At 39.3% G+C, this 23,054-nt stretch overlaps 2 protein-coding genes across 2 annotated transcripts; both read left to right on the forward strand.

Annotated features, from left to right (window-relative positions):
* The first annotated feature begins 3,941 nt into the window (after window positions 1-3,941).
* pgghg (protein-glucosylgalactosylhydroxylysine glucosidase) lies at window positions 3,942-10,772 on the forward strand. The gene is made up of 14 exons (XM_053319152.1): window positions 3,942-4,166; window positions 4,670-4,998; window positions 5,087-5,297; window positions 5,385-5,820; window positions 5,905-6,024; window positions 6,549-6,680; window positions 6,759-6,870; window positions 7,790-7,862; window positions 7,943-8,079; window positions 8,170-8,303; window positions 8,382-8,477; window positions 8,568-8,665; window positions 8,771-8,994; window positions 10,454-10,772. Exons 2-14 carry the CDS (start codon window positions 4,755-4,757, stop codon window positions 10,528-10,530), a joined length of 2,094 nt encoding a protein of 697 aa, XP_053175127.1. The 5' UTR covers window positions 3,942-4,166; window positions 4,670-4,754; the 3' UTR covers window positions 10,531-10,772.
* A 1,261-nt stretch (window positions 10,773-12,033) lies between these two features.
* incenp (inner centromere protein) lies at window positions 12,034-22,993 on the forward strand. The gene is made up of 20 exons (XM_053319175.1): window positions 12,034-12,251; window positions 13,525-13,673; window positions 13,831-13,941; window positions 14,049-14,743; window positions 14,862-14,907; window positions 15,704-15,773; window positions 16,067-16,193; window positions 16,306-16,345; window positions 16,529-16,616; window positions 16,735-16,875; window positions 18,419-18,528; window positions 18,617-18,737; window positions 18,931-19,038; window positions 19,331-19,494; window positions 19,645-19,765; window positions 20,120-20,194; window positions 20,465-20,500; window positions 20,626-20,688; window positions 20,806-20,959; window positions 22,821-22,993. The coding sequence occupies exons 2-20, from the start codon at window positions 13,534-13,536 to the stop codon at window positions 22,991-22,993; spliced, it is 2,583 nt and encodes an 860-aa protein (XP_053175150.1). The 5' UTR covers window positions 12,034-12,251; window positions 13,525-13,533.
* Window positions 22,994-23,054: the final 61 nt, after the last annotated feature.

Below are 23,054 nucleotides of genomic sequence, written 5' to 3' on the forward strand. Positions count from 1 at the left end.
TGCTGCTTCACCCACACTACACTGTATCATCTCTGCATACAGTGTCAGTGGTTCTTTTCTCTGGTAGCCAGATGTCCTGCATCACTGGGGAGAGGGAGAGAGAGAGAGAAGGAGATAGAGAGAGGGAAAAAAAGAACAGCTGCAACACTAGTGTTCACACACACTAAGCCTAACAGAGGAAACAGGGCAACACAGATGAATTTACAGTATGTTTGGACTGTTATATTGAAACTCCCAGGTGGACGGTATATCATGAGCGTCATTACATATGCTGGGTGAGCGTTCAGTAGACATGTAGGTAAAACTGTGGGAGTCAACCCTGTGTCTTTGGAGCTTCAATCCATTTGCATTCAAGTGCAGTTGACACCAGTCATCCATCTGTTTGTCTCATCTGAGAGCAGAGAGATGGACCACTGTCCTGCAGGGTAGAAGTACTGACAACAAGCTGAGCTCCTAATAAGGAAGGGCAGGCTGGCCGAGGCACTCTCTCTGTAAATATCCCTTAGGTCTGAGAAAGACAGAGGAAGGGAGCTGGGGAGGAAGAGGGAAGCGGATGGATTGCAGCCTTATATGGACAAAGCACTGCTTTTCCCAGGGTTTGTGGCTCTGACCCCCGGCATGATGCCAGATGCTGCACAAACAGCTCCTCAGCACCACCAAGAGGCGAGGCTTGTGTAATGCTTCAGTACAGCTGGGGGAGCTGATGTTGTCATTTGCTGGGTTTTTTGTTTTTTTTTAACTTTTTTTTCCAGAAACATGAACATGAAGTAAAATGCACCAAAAATCAATTTCTAACAATAAGAGATTCATATCAATCAGGTGAAGAAGCCTCAGCCTAACCCCTAACCCAGTGTGATCATTTCTTTGTTTGTCCTTTTTTGCAAATATGCGTCACTGTAGCTCAATAAAAAATGAACTGGTGATATCCTTAGGGTGGCTTTTGCTTTTTTACCTCATGTTTTGGCCCTGTCTTGAAGAGGCTTGTGCCAAATTTTGGTTTCAATATCTCAGTTTATATTATGTTTACATGGTGCATATTCTTTAAGCTATTTTGAGATATGGATTCTTTTACCCACAAGAGGTTGGTAGTATGAGTCAAGCTTAAAAACCGCTCATAAACAACAAGATACTTATGATCATATTTATTTGTAGAGAACTTTTACAAATGGGTTCACGCCAGATATTATATTAAAAACCAAACAGTAATTCAAGCAATGCAAAACTTACAGGTGAATAAAATGAGATGAATTGGATCAGAGTAAAATGGGTGATCCAGACAAATAACGTAAAAGGGGGGAAAGAAACAGTCAAATCAAGCACAAAACTCAAGATTAAGCACCTTTCAGGAAGCTATTTAAAAACAGAATACAGATTCAGCCTCTGGACCTTCACTGCAGATGTGTTGATTACAGAGTAAACTAAATAAATAAAAGCCAATAGCAAAAAAGGTGAGGGGGGATTTTTTTTGGAGCAGCCAGCAAATGGAGAGATGACATGATTAAGTTTTGGAGAATGTGACGTGCTTCTTCTTGGAAAAGATAGCATGAAAATGTAAACACTCTCACTGTGACCTGCAGAGTATTTTTACAGTCTCGGCCAAGTGGTTCCTGTGTTTTAGTAGTAAATATGTAAGCATACGATGGCAGCCATTACAGCCTGTAACAAGACTGTTCACACTAACAATAATAACAGTCTATCATTATATATTTATTATATTTATTTATAATTTCTTTCTTGAAGCTGCAATTTGACACCATACATAGTGTGATTAGACCACCTGACCTTTAAAATCTAATGAGCATGTTCAGTGTACTGTGTGGTTTACATTAAGGGCCCATAGACTTTACATTGTGGTGATGCCACAGATTTTTAACCCTTACATACTGCTCAGGGTCAAATTGACCCATTTTTACATGTGAGAGCTGTAAAACTACCCTATACTTTTCATTTGAGATACAATACATCTTTTTTTTATTTTGTGCAGCTGATACACATTTTTATATATGCAAACATGTAAATTTGACCTGCATTTCACCTGTTCTCCTGCACCATATAAAGTGATTGTGAATGTTTTTACGTACATAAATAAAATACACTGTTTGCTCTCTGACAGCTCTGTTAAGGACTAATCAAACATTTTTTAATGACTGATGGGGAATTTGTGTATTTGAATTGGTGGAGAGGATTTATTAGTCAGAATATGAACAATATGTGAGGCTTAAATCACTTTTCTTGGCTCAAGCAAAGTTTTATAACTATAAAACCTTCATTCACCAAAAATTCATAATTTAAAGAGTCATAATTGATCTTGATTACAGTCAGAGGTGTCCTGACAGCAGTTTTACAGATGTCTCTTTTACAGTGGTAGTCTGCGGGGGAAATGCTTTTTGGGCTGCTGGGGGATTTTTTGCTGCACTACTGCAAGTGATCACTAAGTAGACATTGAAAGCAGAACTGAGCAGTAGCACCAGTTCTAATAATACATCCTGTGCAATACAGCTCAGATTTAAAGAACTAGTGTGCAGAGTTTAGTGGCATCTTGTGGAATGGACTTAGAAGAAATGGTGTATAATATTCATAAGTATGTTTTTTAATTCATGTATCACCTGAAAATAAGAATAGTTGTATCTTCCACATTCATTCATTTACATAGGGAGCACGTCCTCTTCCATCGAGGCCTCCATGTTACACCGCCATGTTTCTATAGTGGCCCAGAACAAACAAACCAAACACTGGCTCTAAAGAGGACCTTTCACATTATTCATCAACCCACGAAGGTTCTCCTACATGCTTGGAAGGGGACGGTGAGGCGAGGTATATTCATTTGGCTGCAAATTGCAACCTCAATGCTAGATACGGCTAAATCCTACAAACTAGTCCTTTAACTGAGATTTGAGGCGTATGTATACAAGAATGACAACAATAATGTCAAATCATAAACATGGGCTGTGCTTTGGTCACCGATCTGTCTGCCTGTTCACCTCACAGGTGCTTGTGCTGGCTCGGTCATATCAGCTGCATGCAGGAAGGCCAGTTCTCCAAACACATAATGTATGGTGAGACTGTCACTGGTACCAGACCTGCAGGACGGCCTGTTCTTCACCACAAGGACATTTATAAAGGAGACCTGAAGGAATGCAATATCAACACAGCAGGCTGGGAAGCTGTAGCTGCAGACCAAAACAGATGGAGGCTTGCCATCAAGGCAGACATCCAGAAGAGTGAGAAAAGGAGAGAGGAACTGTGGGAAGTGAGGAGAGAAGACAGGCGACAAAAGGCAGAATCAGCACTCACAGAGACAGGCACTGCAACTTAACCACAGACTGATTCCCGGTGCAGACTTAATTGTCTTGTGAGACAAAAGGAAGCCAACAATATGAAGCTCCAGCAGTCTCAGATAGTCATATCAAGTGGATATCTGCCACATGTACAGTCTTGTTAGCATCAGATTCCCTCTTTGTGTTTTCCTGTTGAGCTGAGGTGAAAGTATAGCAACAAAAAGAGGGATTTAGGCAATAAAAAGATTGAACATTGAAAGATATCTACTTGATTTGACTGATTTGGATGGCTTTATTTTAGCTTCAGATAAACTTTTAAATACATTTTTCACAGGAGGTCTGTGGATTTTGGTCCCCATCAATTACATTTTAAGTGCATATGAAGGGATCTTCAAATATCAGTAAGAACAGGAGGGATGATTACAGCAAGATAATATATTTCAGTGTTCATTTGGGCGCCTGAATGTTGTTATAAGACAGACTTGTAAAATTGTGAACCTGCTTTTTAAGGCCAACTCAAAGTTTCTGCATCCACTTTACCCTCCTCTGTAAATCCATGCCATGTTTTTCAGCAAGCCTGGAACAAAGTCCAGGTTTTCTGTGCAGCATACAAAGCGGCCAGCCTCCTCCTACAGTTGTGAAGTCGAAACTACAAAACAAAACTTGGATCCAACTTCTTACTTCTTTGCTTTGACCAGATATGAACTCTACAAGAAATTAGGGCAAATAAGGTGTTTTTGATAGATTAAACTGTGAGAGCAAACTGCTTGGGAGCCACTGCAAGTTTTGCCAACCCTTTGGTTTTTTCTTCTTTCCTTTTTTTCAGCATTCCTCTTTTTTTTTCTTTTTCTTTTTTTTTTGCAGAAACAGATGCTTCTTCCTCTTCACGTGAGGGTGTAACATTACCACTGTAATAGTGTGTTTACAGCAGTTATGCTGAATGTGTATGAAGACTGTTAACTGCAACAATGCAAGCTGATTTAGATTGATCAATGAGATTGTTTATTTTCTGTCTTCAGATTAATGAATATTTCAGACATCTCGCTTAACTCATGTGCAAAAGATACTTGTCTTGTAAATTTGAACTATTTCTGTATTTTATTTTGTTTGGATTTCAGTTCAGCCTTTTGCTGTCAGTGAGGTGTCAAAGTACACAATCTAGAAATAGCTCTTACTGCCAGAAAACTGGGAAAAGGGTGTGTGTGGTTTTGGCAGTAAAACATTAACATGATCCCTTACCCATGCAATATTCACATATTTTTATGTCCAGAAATATTGCACAAATACATCTACTTGACACAATTCACAAAGAAAAGAAAAAGTAATAAAGACGAATGTAAAAATATATTTGCTCTCAGACTTTGTGATGAGTACATTAATTGTTCATTCAGCTGACGACTTCCTCATCAACATCTGACTGAGTGGAAACCAGACTTCTCGGTTTAATTCAACGTTTCCACGGATCACCTCCTCACCATGGCCGGTGACTCAGACCCTTACATCTTCTCCAGTGACACTCTACCCAGTGACATCCGCTTCCTCCCTCCGCTGGCCAATGGTCTTCTGGGCTGGAGGGTGTACAACAATACCATGCACATGGGTGGCGTGTATAACGGAGAGGGAGGCCAGTGCCACCGTGCAGATATTCCCTGTCCTCTAGCTGTGAAGGTGGAGACAGCGGAAGCTGCCAAACACTGTTACAGCCTGGACACGAACACAGGTAGTGTCTCCAGTGTTTGATTTTGGTTGATGTCTCATTTTATACTGGGAAGACTTGTCACTCTTAATTATCTGATCTTGTCAAACAGGTGTTTTTACCCACACTCTGAGCTTGGCCAATGTAACAGTCTCACAGTCTTTGTATTCACACCGGTACTACCCCAACATGATGGTGATGGAGATTATGATGGTGCGTCAAGTGGCGTCAGAAGAACCCATCACTGTTAATCTGGTCAGTTCGTTCAAACCTCAGAGCAAAGACATTGTTTTTGAGCCTGGTCCTGATTATAAAGGAGGGAGGTGAGACTGACAAAACAAAACACACATGTTTTTTTCTATATGTTGCAAGTATGAACTCTTTACAGTTTACATTCCCTTCTTCCTCAGTCACATCCTGGGTCAGGTGACCACCGCTGAGTTCCCGGGTGGCCCCTGTCCAGCAGTGCACCTTATCTGGTCCTATGTACCCTCCACTCTGACAATGGCCCCAGAACAGAGTGAGGGTCGCTGGGGCTACCTCCTAGTTTTGGGCAACACTTTAGAGAGTGCTGAGGCCAGTTTTGATGAGGGGCTGAGTCTGATGGCAACCGGGAACCTGCGTCCGTCTCACGAGAAGGCCTGGAAAGAGCTGTGGCTTCACAGCAGGGTGGAAGTGACAGGGTCAGAAAGCCTGAGCAAGGCTCTGATTGGCTGCATGTTCTATCTCCTCAGTGCTTTCCCCTCCATACATGACACCTCCAAAAGTTTTGGTGGAGTCAGTCCAGGCGGTCTGTCTAATGGTGGGGACGGTCAGGACTACTGGGGACATGTTTTCTGGGACCAGGTAAGGCTACTGGCAGCTGATGCTTAGCTGTTTTAGTTGTGATTGTATGTTGAATCATGTAATGACACTAATATCTTACAACAGGACATTTGGATGTATCCGAGCATAGCGCTTTTCTACCCCAAGCTAGCCCGATCTGTGCTGGAGTACAGGGTGCGGACCATTGATGGCGCAAAAGACAACGCCCAAAAGCAGGGCTTCAAGGTATGATGATCAGTGGGATACTCAGGTGCCACCATTACAGCGCTTCTTCATTTCTGACATGTTAAAGACAGAATTTGACAGAATTTTAAGATTTTTCACTGGAAGTAATTTTGAGACTGTGACAATAAAAAGTGGGACACAATAAACAAGAGTTAGACCAAAGGTGTAAAGTTCTAATCAGTGGTGGAAATTAACTCTGTACATATAGAGTGATGATAAAATGAGCCTTAAAACAGCATGTAATGATATTGCACGTACTGCTGGCTAAACTGAAAATGAAGAGATGGCTCAGTGGGAATGTTTTCTGATAATCAGCGGGTAAGAAAAGTCTTATCCGCTGACTATCAGAAAACAGCTGAACTGAGGCATGTAACAACAGGACATTGAACTGACTATAACTGACATGGCAGAATAACAGCAGAGTATTGTAGAGCTGATACTTTCAGTCTTTGTGTGCTGTTGATTCTTTTAACAATGATGAAATTGTGTCTGAGTCTTCTGAAGACATGATTCTGTCTGTCCAGGGACTGAAGTTCCCGTGGGAGAGTGCTGTGTCAGGGAGGGAGGTGTGTCCAGAAGACATTTACGGACAACAAGAGATTCACATCAATGGAGACGTCACACTGGCCTTCCAACATTATCTCTACCTCACTGAGGTACGCTCCTTTTATCCCCACTTATGATTATGTCTTACCCTGGAGGATGATGTTATAACTGAGCTCTTTTTGCTCCAGGATGTGTCCATGTTCTCAGAGGGCCAGGGCTGTCAGGTGATCTGGGGTGTGGCTGACTACTGGGTCTCCAGAGTAAACTGGGACCCTGAGTCCCAGCAGTATCACCTCTTAGGTAAAGACCATTATTTAAGAAAGACATTAAAGGATAGGTTTTCAGTTTTTCAAGTCTGTCATAAAACACTGACACATGTTTTTATTGCTGTCATGGTTCATCCTCCTCAGACTGGTCATAAAGCACTTCCAACTTCCAAAATCCACAGTCCTTCTTCTGTGCAAAATATATTTGAATGTTTTTTTTGAAGATAGTGTGAGGTGTCTGCTACCCAAATGATACAAATCAAGTCAGTATTGTTCAAAGTTAGAGTCTTTTTAGTGCCAAATTCCTTATTTTTATGATCCTTCCACTGCAGCTGAACAGGAAAACACTGTCCGTCGAGACCCAAATAGACTGAATGTGGAAAATATCCACTTTATCTGACTGACGCCTCATATTATCTTCAGATAAACATTTAAATATATTTTTGCTCAAAATGAGGACTGTGGAATTTGGCTTCCATCTCTTAAATTGAAAATCCATTATGAACAGGTCTGAACAGGAGGAATGATTTGCAGAGAGCAAAACATGTGTCAATGAAAATTTGGGCACCTGATTATTGTTTAAGATAGATTTTAAAAATTGCAACCTCATCCTTTAATTATACCCATAGATGAGGCCAGGTAATTTATTTAACATGACACAGTAATCTGGATAATTCTTCAATGAATGCATAAGTCAAAAATACTCATCTACCACTGGAAACAAAAGCTCCAGGCATGTTTAGAGTAAAATAAAAAATCTGCTTTGAAGAATAATTTATGTTGATATGCTTTTTCCACTTGAGTTTCTCCATCAAAAAGTATTATAATGACATCTACTCTTTATGTACATTGAAAAATAAAGAATCTATGAATTGTCTTATATATTGTGAGAAAACATTAAGTGTGAAATATAATTAAAATAATATGAAACATTTATCTGTTGTGCTCTTTAGGTGTCATGCCACCAGATGAGTATTACTACAGTGTCAACAACTCTGTGTACACAAACACAGTGGCCAAATTCAGGTACTAGTGTTTACATATTTTTCTAACAGTATATTACTTGTACTTACACAAGTAACACAAAAAAATGTCTTATTTGTCAGTCTCCAGTTTGCTGGAGAACTAGCTGATATCCTCAAACACCCTGCACCAAAGGAATGGAAAACAGTGGCCGAACACATCAAAATACCTTTTGACGAAGGATCGCAGTACCATCCTGAGTTTGATGGTTATATCAAAGGTTAATTTTTAATTTTTTTTTACACTGATCTACATAAAACAATCAAGTATCTATAACATGTTGTTAGAATGACCTTTGCACCTCCGGCAGGTCATCCAGTGAAGCAGGCGGACACAGTGATGTTGGGCTATCCTCTTGGTTTGCCAATGACCCCTGAGATCAGGAGGAATGACCTTGAAGCGTATGAGCCAGTGACTGACCCTCATGGACCAGCCATGACATGGGTAAAACACAGTTAACGGTGTATAGTTGGCACAAAATGAATGCTGTTGTTAACTCTGTTGCTCTTCTCTTCTTGTAAGGGGATGTTTGCAATCGGCTGGCTGGAGCTGGGGGAGGCTGAGAAAGCGCAACGTTTACTCGAGAAGTGTTTCAAAAACATCCAGGGACCGTTCCAGGTGCTTTTCTGAGTCATACACAGCCACATAAAAACAACATGTGCCTCTTTAGTGAATACTAAGTGCATGTGTGATTACATCTCCTCGCAGGTATGGAGTGAATCATCAGACGGCTCTGGTGCAGTCAACTTTCTCACGGGTATGGGAGGATTCCTGCAAGCTGTGGTGTTTGGTTATACTGGCATCAGGTTAGTCTTCAATCATCCCTCCATGCTCAATGGTAAGAAAAAACACATTGACGCTGCACACAGTGATATAAAGTCATACCCTGTTTTTTTCCTTCATATTTTTAGAATTCAGAAGGATTGCCTGGACTTTTCACCACTTCTTCCCAATGACATTTCTGAGCTTTGCATCCGTGGAGTGAACTACCTCGGCAATCAGTTGGACTGGCTGCTGAGGAAAGAGGAAATTTGCATCATAGTGAGGGAACAGGAAGATGGTGCTGCCAGCGTAAAGGCCTGCGATCTACAGGTTGTCCTGAAGGCATCAGGAACCCAAATCCCTCTCACACCAGGTAACATACAAGCTAAGAGAGGCAGTAACAGACCATTTTGAACACTTTTAAACAAGTACAGCCCAACAAAAGATAAGTGAATCTACATTAATCTCAGGAGAACAGTGTAAATATACTGTATATATATTTTTGGTTGCCCATGAAATCACAAGTGGGCTCAGTGTTTGAGTGACACTATCACTATATGTGCAATACACTGCTTACTATTTGTTCTGGGGTTGTCATAAAAGTAATTTCATTATGCTATACAATTACAATAAAAGGCTTGAACAGTTTAAATAAATAAATATTAATGAGGCAAGTCTTAAAGGATCAATATTTAATATTATTACTGTACTAACTCTATAAACTATAAAATGACAATGATATGTTATCAGAGATTCAGGAAATGTGCTAAACTGAAATATTGACTTCTCTGACTATAATACTACAGCCAGTATGTTTGAATGTTTGAATGTCTGTGTTTGGTTTGGCCTGTGTGATTCGGCCCACTGCCCATCAACCTGACCATGGTGTTGACACATCATTTCAACACATTATGTGCCACCACCACGTAATGCAGGGTTAAGAGGTCGTGGTCATTTCACATATTTCTGTGAAATCAGACTGACGCCCATTTCAACATCCCAGATTGCCAGATATGAAACATTGGCACACAAACACAGCGGGCTGCAGGTAGAAGCAAGAAAACAAAGTGGATCAACAAAGATACAGTTGAGATAGATTCCACCTAATCTAGAAACCCACATTAGCCTGGAGTCTGGGGAGTCTCCCGAGTATCTTGATTTTGGTCTGCAGTACACATTTTAAACACTTGATGTCAGTGTTACATATTTCTCCTTTAAAATGCATCTGTTTAATCTTTTTCAACTCCAGAAATGGCACCATGTCTCTAATCCAAGAAGAAAACTTTGAAAAGCACTCACACTCTCGCCATTTCATGAGAATTAGCTCCTGGGATACAAAAGTGGCAAAAGACAGACAGGCTTTCATAAAAATCCTCTATCATGAAAAACCAGGAGCTCCAAGGGTTGTCAGTTACCTTACAGAGTAATATAAAATGTGTCAGAACATAATCTGAGACATAATGTGGGAGTGACTGTGGGGACTTAAGTGCCCATTGCTGCACAGTAGAGGATATGAAGCTGCCAAAACAAATTGACACTCAGGGAAATTAATTTGCTCAAATATTTGATTAAATCATGCAAAAGGTAACATCCACCAGTGCAAACGCCACCTCAGTCTGAAGTGGTAAATTATATTTTCCATTAGGGGAAGGACTAGCAATTATCTGTTATGGCACAATAACTCAACTTGAATTCAACTTGAGTCATTATGTTGCATTCATTACGGTGCCATTCTTATTTTGTTCCTTAATTTAATGTCTCATATTTCTTAATAGGGCGTTGATGATTTAACAGATTGATAATAATATCATATCTGTATTTTATATTCACAGGGAAGCCGGTGACTTTTGCTCGGGAGCCTGGGTGCATTCGTAAACTGGCTGTATCGTCTTCCTGTTGGCCTCTTTGAATCAGGAGCCCTGACCCTCCTAATTATTCCATTTTACCCAGAAAAACATATCACATTTTTTAATATCTGGGCTGTTGTTGTATTTTGTCATTAACCTGTTTAAGCATTAACAAACTGCATGAAACTCAACCAATAATAGTAACCTTAATTCCACGTCAAAGTCCAACCATATGACCAAAAATACAAAATGGTTTACAAACTGTAAATGGACTATTTATATTGATTTAATAAAAAGAGAAATGTAAAATGAAAAGCTGCAACAATCTGCCCCTTTCTTCATTATACAAAATGTCTGAAATGCTTAGTTATGCTCATATGAATGTGTTTTAAGTATGCAAACTAGAGCTAAAACAAGGAGTAAATAAACTGATTAGTTGCCAACTATGAAATTAATTGCCAACTATTTTGATAATCAGTTAATTGTTTGGAGTCAATTTTTAAGAGTAAAATTTCAAAATATCTCTGATTCAAACTTAAAATATAACATTTTTTGGGTTTCAGTGGTTACACTTTGGGATTTTCTGTAAAAGAAAAAGGGTTACTACATGTTTCCTGCAGTTGTACCGGACACAACAGGAGATAATACTCTCTCCCATTATGTTTTAGAATTGAGTTTGAGGTCTTATTGCTGCTAAATGCGCTAACTCAAATTCATCATGACTTCACTACCACAGACAGGTTGTCGCTGCTGTGGCAGTGGGCCAATCACATGTTGCATTCAATCAAAGAAGATTGATTGCAGGCTTTGTTTGATGGGAGATGTTTAGATACTACTTTGTATCGATTTATTTTGGTCAATACCTTTTTAAAGGTATCACGGATATACTCAGCCCTAGCCCTCACGGACTCTCTCCTTGCTATATATCTATGACCTCTGCGACCTGTTTTGAACTGTTGTTTCTTTTAAAATCACCCTTTTTCTTGTTATTTTTCCTACATTGAATTGATTTTTATGCACTCAATCGTTTAAAAAAAAAAAAAGTTTTTTAAAACCTAATGATTTTATGACTTATTTTGTTGCCTTTGTGAGTGACTTTGTAACTTTGGATTTTGAAAAGTGCTTCATGAAAAAAAACAAAAAACAAAAAAACAAATTATAATGATAAATAAACAAACAAACAAATAAGTGAATAAATAAATAAGTACATGATAGTAATAATCATAATAATCGTTTTTATTTCATTATAAAGCCCCTTTTCAAACGCGCATGCGCTCAAAGACAGACCTGGGTGGAGCAAAGTACGTCCTGTCAGATTTCAATTGGTTGATTTAAAACTGAGCAGTGACGTGCTCAGTCCTGAACTTCCGTTGGGGTTTGCTCGATTTGTACTTACGCGTCGACGGTTTCCGCAACCCGCACCATTGTACGCAGTTTCAAGTGTCTGACCCCGCCCCCTTCAGCAGGTAACAACCCTCAAATCGAACGCCGCTCACGATACGTCACTGAGTCTCGCCTCGGGATTGGTCGGCCGAGTTTTGAACGAGTTAAACGGTTTCAGCGGGTCAGACAGTGGGAAGGATCGTCGCTGCCCTCCGGGACAGTCGTGTTATCTCGGAGTTTACAAAAACTGAACTGAAAATAAAAAGTGACTTTAAAAAAAACCCAAACAATTTAGCACATCTATTTTCACGGCAGCATGCTGCGTTAGACTTTTTTTTTTTTTTTTAAATCAGCGGAGCGGCGAGCATCGGATTCAATTTCAGAAACTCGGACATCAAAGGTAAGAAATGACTTTCCTTGGCTCAGTTAACATAAGCTGGAAATAAAACATTACAGTCAATTCAGCTACTGCTATAAACTAACATACGGTGTTTCCAAGGATCTCATATTTTATCTTTTTGGTCTTTGCATGCTCATTGATAAAAATGGAGTGTTCAGTTTTATCGAAGTTGCCTTGGAAACATGAGCTAACCTAGCTAAATAGTCTCGGTTTGTGTGAAACTGACTTCCTCCTGCTTTAGTTGTGTTATTACATGATGAGACAGTAGCACAGTAACATTAACTTAACTTATTTTAAAACACATTTGGTAGCTTTGAGCTCATTGTTTTTAAATAGCTTCAATCCGCGTAAACGGAAGATACCACGCATGCGTCAAAGTACTCATTCAAACACATGAATACTGAAAGAAAAATGACCATCGAAAAGATTAGTTTGTTTTCTAGATATGCAGCTCATCCTTTTAGCTGTCAATGTGATCTGCTAAATTTACTCTGAATTTACAGCTTTTTGGCATGACAGCTGCATCGTGTATTAGTTCCACGATGGGAGAAATGTACATTATTGCAGCAGCAGCAGCAAAGTTGACAAAATAGAAGAGCATCAATAAAAATAATATTGCACATTGGTGAACATTAAAAGTGCAGTTTGTCAATTTGTCCAGGTTGGATATGTTTACTACCACAGAAAATGAATTAACTTAATGAAAAAAGGTTATTTGCATCACCACTTCACCTCCTCTCTGTTGTCTTTTATCAGCTCTTTCTGAGAGGCATTAACTGAAGCTACAATTAGTCAGTGTTTTGATGTTTATATTTGGCTGTACCTGACATGGACAATAGACATCAGAGTCTTGCCCTTTAAGTCATGATTTGGGAGGGTCCAGAAAATGAAACTGAACTGAGTGTGCAAATCCAGGCAGAGAGGATTAAGCTTTTTTAAATATAAAAGGTAGTTTTTACACTATGTGTCTTGTTGGAGGGGAAAAACTGTTAATATCATATGCCAACATAGACTTAGGTGATTATGTGTACAGTATAAATAAACAATTCAAAAGCAATTAGGTGGGAGACTCAGCCCAGCATCAGTGGATTTTACAGGTTTCTGGGAAGCAAATTTAATACAAGTGGAAATATTCATACTAAAACGGGGGGTGTCTCCATATTATCAGAATGCACATTGAAGCTGAAAAAAACACTCTGACCTTTTTTATTCGTTCTGCTTTCTTAAACATGTCCCATCTTGTCCCGATTTAATAGAGCAATCTCACCCTCAGGCGGCCACCATGAGCTCCATACTATCATCCGTACAGACGCTCATGCAAATGTTCGATGGCAAAACGCAAGAATTCATCAAGGACATCGATAATGTCCACATGGTTTGGCTTCAGGAGATCCAACAAGAAGCCAACCGGATGTTCTCAAGGTGAGCTCAAAGTTAAGTCTTTAAAACATTGTCCACATTTTGAGATCTCTTGCTTCTATCACAGGTTTCCATCTTCAGAAATCTGTTGTCATGTGTGGTGCGTCTCTTAAATTGTCTTCAGTGTTTTACTGATGAAGTTGTTTCTTTTTGATTTCAGAGATTTCAATGCTGAGCCTGAATTAATGCCAAAAACACCATCACAGAAAAAGAATAGCCGCAGGAAGCGCGTATCTGTGGGGCGCCAGGAAGAAAATCAAGCCAAGCGAAGGTTTGTTGCTTTCGTTACCGGTTTCATTGTCACATTTCTTTAAAACCTGAACTTAATTAAACGTGTTACACGTTTTATTATTCTAAAAATATCTCTTTGCTGTCCAGATTTTCAAAGGGAAGGCGCAGTAATCTTCGTGGCTCTTCTATCAAGTCGCTGAACTTCATTGCTGAGGAAGAAACTCCTCCAGAGGCTTCCACCTCCGAAGACACCACACAGCCGAAACGCACCACCCGCAAAAACAAACAGACAAAGACTGAGGTGACCAAGGATGTGAGCCTGTTAAATGAAGAGGTGCAGAACAAGAAGCCGGAGCTGGTCGAGGATGAAGAGGTTGATAAAAATAGAGAGGTGAACAATGCAGGCGATGAGCCAAAACGCACCACCCGTAAAAACAAACAAACAAAACCTGATGTGGCAGAGCTCGAAGAGGTGGATAAAAATAGAGAGGCGAACAATGCCGAGGTTGAACTGGATGAACCACAGAGCACTTCCCAGTCTCCACCCAAGATACCCTCACCCAAGGTTGTTGTGAGCATCTCCGCAGCAGACCGCAGGTCTGCCGAGCTCGCCAAACAGCCAGAGTGCTCTCCTGGCCGCACAGCTGCTAAAATAACGATAGCCGGTAAAGCTCAGAGCTCAAAGCGGAGCTCCGTGCGGTGCTCTCTCAATGTCCGTCGCTCCCTGGCTGGTCTGCGGCACAGCATGACACAGGAGTCTGTTCGCCGTGCTTCACGTCGTTCGATGCTTAAGAGGAAGATGAGTCGCATGGGCAATTCCACATGTAGCAGCAGTGTTGGTGGTGAGAAATGTGTCATGTTTTCCTCATTAGGACCTAAAATGCAAAACATTTTTACAATTCCTGCACTCGGATTCTTATTAAGCAGTCTATGATATTTTGCTATTTCTTCTTATCGTAGATGACTCGTGCATGGAGTCTGCTGAGGAGCAAGAGGATGGAGAGCCGTAAGTAAAGACTAAAACGTTTTCTGTGTATACTCTTTTTATTGGTATTTATCATATAGACAAACACAATCCCCACAACATACTCTCCCCAACATTCTCTTGTTGCAATAAACCAGGCAAAAAACAAATAGACAGAAAGCACAAGCATCATAGGTATATAGGTAATAATAATAAAACCGATAATAATGATAATAATAACAAAGAAACAAACAAAAAAAGCTAAATTCTGTACTTCCTCTTCAGTATCAATTCATTCTTCGTTGAGAACATCTCTCAACCATCTAAGCATGAGAAGGAGGTCTCGCTCTAGTCCATTGTTTGCACCTTTCTAGAACTAAACTGACCAAGGATATTCCCTAACATCAGTGTCACCTGTGAGAGGTGTAGCTCCAGCTAAAAAGTTTTCTTTGCATGGATTAATATATTTCTTGATGGAAAAGGGGAAAGTAAATATAAATCCTCTTGTGATCATATGTCCATTTTCAGCTGTATTTTAGCTGTGAATGTTTCCATAATGAACACCTCATTCATCTTTTGTTGCCATTGTTTTATGTTTGTGCCTCCAACATTAAGATTATAGCAGCTAATTAATTTTTTTAATTAAATGTTGATTCCTGAATAATTTTTTTTTCTCACTGTTTTGATTTGACAAGAAAAGCCTAAATCAGCTGATGAGGCTTGAATGAGAACACTGGGGCTATAGCAGCATTTTAAACAGATGACTGCACATGAATTCAAGCTTCTTTTTTACTTTCAATGTTTCTTACTGGATTTCTTTTTTTATTTGCTGCTACAGACCGTGCGAGGCTGTGACCACAGATACAGAGGTCGACGCAGCAGCTGATGAATCTCACAAAACTCCAGAGGTATGAAGACGTTTTTATCTACAGAAATATCACACTCGGGTGCGCAGGTGGTCGAGTGGTTAGAGCGCAAGCCACGTACGCAGCCGACCCCGATTCGAGTCCTTTGCTGCATGTCACACCCCCCCCCCCCCCCCCCCCCCCCCCTCTCCCATGTTTCCTATGTCTATGCCGGAAAGAATCTTTAAAAAAAAGAAAGAAAGAAATGTCACACTTTGGAACTGAATTTAATCTTTCGTCATTAATCAGCTGATGTCTCTTTTGTTCTCTCCACATTATTCATATCAAACGTGTAGGTTAAGCAGAAAATAAATCCCTCTGTTGGACGTATTACTCGCTCTGTGGCTGCAAACTCTCCCAAACTGGCACATCAGCTATTGCTTGCTGCCGAGCAGAAACTGAACACTCCTGACAGGAGAGCCGGTAAGAGCATCCTTCATTTATCAACAGATTCTTATTAAATATAAACCTGATTGAACAGTTTTGCAATTAAATGCATCTTGAATGTGCTAAATGTTTCCTGTGTATGTTTCAGTTGTCGCAGAGAAGCAACAAAACTCTCAGCCAAAACGGAGGTGAGTGCGTGTGTGTGTGTGTATGTACACTTATGCATCTGCTATGGGGACTACGTAGGTGTGGAGCATCATTACTAATATTATGAATTACATGTAGATATGGATTAAAAAAGTTGATTATTCCTTTAAGAGACACTTTCTGGATAAATTTTGTGTTGACTAAAACTTCTTCTGTGTCTGTAGGTCAAGTCAGAGCACCAAACGCAAAGCACCAGATACTGCAGAGGAAAGTCCCTCAAAGAGGATGAGTCCCCCCAAGAAAAGCCAAAGCGTAAGATGCTTTAATCAAGCTGCGTTACGTGGAAATGTTTAAAAATCAAAATAATGCTTTCTTTATCAAGTAGGAATGTTTTACAACAAATTTTTTCTTTTTCTTTTTGAATAAATAGGCAATCAGGCCCAATATGAGATCTTTCCTCCACACCGTGCAAAGGAATCAGATGCTCATGATGACTCCCAATTCCCTGGGGCGTACTGGTGTCATCAAGTCCTTCATTAAGCACACAACTCCTCTGAAGGTCGATAATAAGGTGAGTTGAACACAGTTATTTAATCTGAAATGCATCCCTAAAACCTAAAACCAGAATCTTGTTTTTTGGGGGGGGGGGGTCAGGTGATAGAGCCCACGATGATGCAGTCAAATATCTCTATTAAACATTTGAGTACCAAGTTTTAAAAATATTTTACTCACATTTTGTGTTGAGAAATCAAATCTTTTGGTCCTCTTATTTGGATGTTGTTGTTTTTTTCTCCCCTCTCCAGTTGAGCTCTGGTATAGTGGTAAGTTTAATGTTGGAGCACTGTGTGTTGTTTGTGGGCATTTGGTGGTTTGTAATACCTGAATGTGCAGCTTGATTAAATGTTAGCATGTACCTTTAGATACAAGCCCCTTTCCCACATCCAGGTTATAAATGATCAGTCGTCAGTCTCTCATAAAACACTCTGCACATAATTTAGGATTTAGTTAGATTTTTGTTAGTTTCTGCCTCCATTGTGAACAGCAGTGGATGTTTCTCTGTAAACGTTCGATGTCAGACTTTTGATTTGTTCATATAGCGAGCAGACCTGTAGCACATTTGAACAATTAAAATTTGAAAGTCTGATTCTCGAGCTACATTTTTATGCAGGATTCAGGTGTGAAAGGGGCTTTACACCACACATTTCACCCCCAAACACCCCCTGGCTGCACTTGTTAGCTGATGGCATCTTCTGGGTCACTAATGTTCATCCCCATGCTGCATTTTATTCTAACAGCCCTTCAAAAAAGAATAAAAAACTCCACCTACAGTAGTTTTGGTAACCTCACTTGTAGATTTCAGAACATAATTCTATCTGAAGTAGAAATTGAAGTGAAAATCCATTTTCACCAAAGATCACATCATTTTCCCTTTTTTTTTTTTTTTTAGGGTTTGGATAATTTTTTAAAGTAACTTGTTTTTGTAATTAAATGTTATTTAGCAACTCTTCTTAGTATTTGGACATAGTTGTGATGCACAAGGTGATTAGGGCTTTATTGATATTATATTTATATAAATTTAACTAGTTAAATTTGGGATATCTATGTGATATGGATGTAAATGTCTTTTTATCTGAATTTAAAGGCTGAATAAGTGAAGTGCTGTAATTTTGTCATTATATTCACATTACTGATGATAATTTATCAAAAATCTTCCTCTAAGATAGACATTTAAATGATCAATCACAGTTGAAAGTTGGTTCTCAGTTTTTATTTTACTCATTCCATGTTTTAAGTTTTGGGCCTCTTGCTCAGTTGAAGTTGTTCACACAGAATTTCAGAGGTCAGCGGTCACAGGTCAAAGTGTTCAAAGGTCCTTTAGTTGATTCGTGTGAAAGCAAACTTGATTAAACTCTTTAGGCCCACAGTCTTCATCTTCTAACTTCAACTGTCTGGTGTTTTTTCTTTAGGAGGTGATCTGTTTCCACACTAATACACTCCACCTGCTACTTTGGATTTCCCACCTGTTTTCAATAAGTTTATGTTCACTGTTTCAGGGAGCGGGACTTCTCTTCTTTAAGTTGAACTTGTTTTCTCCTCATTTTCTCTCTTCTTAGACAAAAGAGCGTCACAAGCTGGAAGCACTTAAAAAGAAGCAGGAACAAGAGGAGGAAAGAATGAAGAAAATGGAGGAGGATAAGAGAAAGAAGCAGGATGAACTGAAAAGGTTAAATTTATTATTCAGTCTGACTGAACATACAAGTGTTTTATTCATCAATTGTTCAAAATATAACTTAACTGAATTTGTGTTGTAGGAAGAGGGATGAGAGGCTAAGAAGAGTGTATGAGGCCAAAGTAAAAGAAGAACAGAGGGAAGAAGAAAAGAAAAAGAAGATTGAGCAAAAAATGGCCCAGATTGATGAGAAAAATGACAAGGTGCCCAATTTATTTAATGTGTATTCACTTCAAGGGGATAACATGTAACTGCAACGTCGCTCCCTCTCTTCCTCTGTTTCCTGTCTGTCTCTACTGTTGCTATCAAATCAAGGAAAAATGCCCCAAAAATCTTTCAAAAACAGATTGAATCCTTTAGTCTAACGGTCTCTGATCTTGTGCTGTGTTAATGCAGCGTCACGCGGAGGAGAAGGCCAAGAAGAAGTTGGCCGTGAAACGCCAGGAAGAGCTCGAGCAGAAACGGAAGCTGGAAGAAGAGGCTAAAAAGAAGAAGCTTCAGGCAGTAAGACAATTTTCATTCATGATTATATTCTTAGTTTTGTAGCTGGGGGTGTATCATCATGTATCATAAAACAGCAACGATCTGCCGCTGCTGTGAATGATAACACGACAGACTATATGTAATACAGAGTGTTATGTAGGCTGGATCATTTTATCCCCTCACATTTGGATTTGTTTTACTTCCAAACAATGATCCCATCATGTAGGGAAAATATTTTTAGTAATTCAGTTTTTTTCTGTTGCACATTGTATCAGGATTTACTGACACTTTTCTTTTTTGTCTCTAACTTCAGGAGGAGGAGAAACGGCAGCAGGAGTTACTGGCAAAGAAGAAGGCTGAGGAGGAGGAGGAACAACGAGCTCGTAAACTGGCTGAAGCCCGCAGAGCTCTGGAGCTGAAGAGAGAACAGGAGCGCGAGAGAGAGCTTGAGAGAGAGCGACAAGCTGCTGCTGAAAGGTTATTTATTGTCTTTAACAACCAACACTATAACCCATGTAGCCTAATCATCTTTGAACATGGTAACGCTGATGAATGCCGAAATACGAACATGTTTTTGCGTTCAGAATTTGTTTTATTGACTTGACTTTTGATTATTATTATTTTTAGGGAGCGATTGGAAAGAGAAAAAGCTCTCGCTCTTCAACGGGAAGTCGAGAGAGCAGCAAGAGAGAAAGAGAGGAGAGAACTGGAGGAGAAAAGAAAGGCGCTTGAGGAAAAAAGAAAACGGGTAAGATATTAATTATATCTTTAGCACAGGTACCAATGGTGATTGTTTTAGGAATGGAAAAGAAAAATGTTTCTATAATGCATAAACACTGGAAAAGAGAAAATAATAAAAATAACTTGTTGAAGTGGTGACAGGTCTCCCTAGTAGAGACATGTGGCATTTATTTAAAATGATAATTGTAGTATCGTTGATCAGCAGCACGGTTTTTAGTAAATTAGTTTGATTTTTGATTTGAATTAGGTCGGGAAGCTTTAACCTTAATGTAATCACTCTGGATAAATAGTTCACTCATATACAAGTCATCACTTCTGCTGCTGAAGCGCCTGGTTGTTGATGAGCTTTTTGTTCCTGCAGGAGGAGCTGCAGAGGTTGGCTGCAGAGGAGAAAGCTGCTAAAGAGAGAGAAGCTGCTGCTAAACAGGCTGCAAAGGTGAGCTTTTTGACCTCTAAAAAGTCCGACCTTTCACAATCAGCTCTCTCTGTTCTCTATCTGCATATCTCTATAGTAGATATGTAGTAGTCATAAAGTGATTTTATAGATGTGATATTGTAGATAATTAGTGGTAGCCATGGGAAATAACTTTTTGGTCATTTTATTAGTGATGTCCTTCAGATATATACAGAGGACATCTTACCGATGATGTATTAACTAAACTTTGTACTTTTCTTCTTTTTTTGCCCCTGCTCCTACAAATTGAAGGCCGCTGCTAGCCTGAATGTAACTGTGGATATTGAGGTAACCTTTTATATAATTGATCTTTTATCTATTTTTTTTTTATTTTATTTTTGACCATAAGCTTAAAGCATGTTTAGAGATTTCGATGACGTCATATTTACTGTTTGTTCTTCATCTCTTTGCAGCGCTCTGTAATGAGCACGCCCGTAGGAAAGGGTGGTGGTCTCAATGTGACCGTGGATATAGAGGTACATTTCATTTATGCACCTTTGGTACACACACTCCTCTGATTTCAATCTCAACACATGATAGAAATCTTGTACCACAATAAAGGCTCATAAAATGTGTTCTATCGTCCTCTGCAGAAGTCTCCACAGTCCTACGTCATCACTCCAAAAGGAGGAAACAAACCTCCGATTACTTCTAAAAGTGCTGAAGATTACGGGATGGATCAGAACAGCGACGACTCGACTGATGACGAGTCTGCTCCCAGGAAACCCATCCCATCTTGGGCAGAAGGTATGAAAGGAATTAGTTTAATTATAATTTACTTTTATGATACACTTCTGGAGTTTTGTTGTTTATTTGTTAAACTTGAACCCAAATAGCAAATGTTAAACCAGGGTGTTTATCTGATCTATCGTAGGCTGCAGTCGTAACCCTAACCCATCTGTGCTTTTTATTTATTTTATTATTATCATTATTATTATTATGGCCACAACAGACATGGGATATTGGGAGGGATCATGGGAATTTTGCTTTCCCTCTAACGCAGATGCTCTGATGTAATGTAAAGTTGATATATACTACTAAACAGCATAGAAATATTTGGAGAAAAAAAAAAGAAGAAATTATATCAACATTATGATATGAGACTAGATATCGTCTTATATTTTGGATAATGTAATATGATGTGATATGATGAACTAGGGCTGGGCGATATATCGAGTATACTCGATGTATCGCGGCTTGTTCTCTGTGGGATGTAGAAAATTACTATATCGTGAATACTCGAGTATACATTCAATTTACACGCAGTTTGTTTTTAGTCGCGGCCCGTTGAACTACAGGGTTTTCTCACTCTCTCATCTCTCCGCACAGAGAGATAAAACAAGCGCACCTAGGTACGTACATCACATTCTGTTGTGCGTGCAACGTCATATGCCCGGTAGCATGTAGCAGCAGTAGCAGCGATCTCAGGTCGCGGGAGCAGCAGGTGATATGGACAAGTGGAGGAGGGAGATTAATTCCCAAAAAAACAATTCAGGATCCATCATCTGGCGGTGGTTTGGGTACAAGAGGGAGGACGTTGAACAACAAACCGTAATATGTAAAGTATGTCATAAAAGCGTCACCCAGTGAGTGTGGTTAAAAGCCCGGTTTCAGAAAGATCATCGACACACTTGATCCAAGATATAATCTACTTAGCAGAGACAGCTCTACCTTTATATCCTAGTGGCATTATGCATAAAATGTGCACTTTAATTTAGTGTTATTTTGATGTGTCATATTAGTTACATCATGCATAAAAGACACTTTATTTGTTTTTAAATGACATGTTTGTGCCACTGCTTAATAGCTGTTTAATAAATACAGTTTTGATGAATTTGTTTAGTTGTGATTTACGCTTTTGGCATGAATGTTTAAAATCAGCATATATTAATGTAGTATGAACAATGTTTTAATGTAGAATCATCATACTGGCATAATTGTATGCATCAAAGTGTTAATTCAAGGCTAAGGCAAAATATCGTGATATATATCGTGTATCGTGACATGGCTTAAAAATATCGGGATATTAGTAAAAGGCCATATCGCCCAGCCCTATGATGAACCAACTTGATTAGAACTATGAAAGATCAGGGTTTGGGTTAAAATGATCACTGGAGACAAGTTTTCAAATTCAACAGTTAACACCACAATTAATTGACATGAGCAAGATTAAGTCGATTAGAGTTTCTAAATGTCGGTTTCGATTAATTGCCCAGCCCTATTACAGGATTATTTTTTTAATACAAGCTGAATGTTGGAGACTCAGCTTTTAAAAATGAGAAAATTGATGTTCACAACAAAAATATGAAAAACCTGCTTTGTATAACTCTCATCAGGACATTTTAGGGCTAAATCTGATGCTGTTATTGTCGTTACAGAGAAAGAAAAACAGGCATAGCAACAGTAACTCAGGGAAGCAGAGCTCAGCGAACAGGAATTATTATAATATTCTGAATGAATCCAAACTGAGTTAATCTTACACAGGCCTAAAATGATCTGTTAGCTGTTTGTAGCAGACATGTTTGGGGTTTGGCCGTTATCTCAATGTGATTCTAGTTTCTTTGCTCTTAAGTATTAAACAAATCTATTTCAATGTCTTCTCTTCCAGGTCACAATCTGCAGCAGATTATCATGAAGCAGTACTTCAACCCTCCCGACATGGACTCATTCTTCGGAGCAATCGAGGACCCAAAACTGGAAAACATCTTTTACAAGAGCAAGCCACGTTACTTCAAGCGTACTAGCTCGGCCGTGTGGCACTCGCCTCCAGTTAAAAACTAACGTCTGTGTACACTGATTTAATGTAGTACTGTATAAAGTTTCTGTTTTTAAAAAGTCTTTC

The sequence above is a fragment of the Scomber japonicus genome, chromosome 5 (genome assembly GCF_027409825.1).
Source record: "Scomber japonicus isolate fScoJap1 chromosome 5, fScoJap1.pri, whole genome shotgun sequence".
Taxonomy (NCBI): Eukaryota; Metazoa; Chordata; class Actinopteri; order Scombriformes; family Scombridae; genus Scomber; species Scomber japonicus.